We start from the raw sequence: 684 nt of genomic DNA on the forward strand, positions 1-684 counted from the left end.
CTTCGCCGACTTCCAGCGGCTGGTCGGAGTGGCAGTGCGGCAGGACCCCGCACTGCCCCAGTTTGTCTGCAAGAAATGCCACGCTCAGTTCTACAAGTGCCGCAGCGTCCTCCGGGCCTTCATCCAGAGGGTCAACGCCTCTCCCACCGGCCACATGAAGGCAAAAGGAAGGTACGTGGCGATTCTTTCTTCCTGGGAGTGGTTAAGTTGGTGCGTGGTCTCCCCCTGCGACCTCACTGTGCTGTTCTGGCTTTGCAGGAGCGGCACGGCACAGCCCCAGCCGGGCATGGAAGGAGGAGCCTCCTGCCTGGGTGAGTGTCTGCTTCCTTTATCCTTCCCTGATCCCATCCATGAAGGGCTGCAGCTAACGGGCGTCGAGGAACGACCGCCTGGCTGGGTGGTTCCTGTGACCCTTGGCATGGTCCCTCCGGCTCCCCAGGAGGGTCCTCGCTGGCACCAGCCACCCCAAGCTGAGCCGAATGGGCGCAAACCGGTGCTGGGGGTGCCTCTGGCACAGGCAGAGCAGGGCTGTGGGGCAGCACCAGGCCTGTCCCAGCCACCATCAGGCACTGGGGGGCACCAGGAAAGACGCTTTCAGCTGAAAAACACACTTCCAGCAGTAAAGTTACTGATTGTGGCAGTCGATGGGGCTGTCCCCACCCCAGTGAATCTGGGAGCAGCATC

The 684-nt window shown here is 62.4% G+C and overlaps 1 protein-coding gene across 1 annotated transcript in view; it reads left to right on the plus strand.

Annotated features, from left to right (window-relative positions):
- Positions 1 to 684, plus strand: part of LOC104501984 (zinc finger protein 276-like) — a gene marked incomplete at both ends in the record, with an annotated part of 1,937 nt that overhangs the window by 514 nt on the left and 739 nt on the right. Inside the window, 2 exons of the mRNA XM_010145886.1 lie at positions 1 to 171; positions 259 to 311. Coding sequence (XP_010144188.1) covers positions 1 to 171; positions 259 to 311 — 224 coding nt within the window. The remainder of the gene's footprint in view (positions 172 to 258; positions 312 to 684) is intronic.

The sequence above is a fragment of the Buceros rhinoceros genome, unplaced genomic scaffold (genome assembly GCF_000710305.1).
Source record: "Buceros rhinoceros silvestris isolate BGI_N320 unplaced genomic scaffold, ASM71030v1 scaffold26581, whole genome shotgun sequence".
Taxonomy (NCBI): domain Eukaryota; kingdom Metazoa; phylum Chordata; class Aves; order Bucerotiformes; family Bucerotidae; genus Buceros; species Buceros rhinoceros.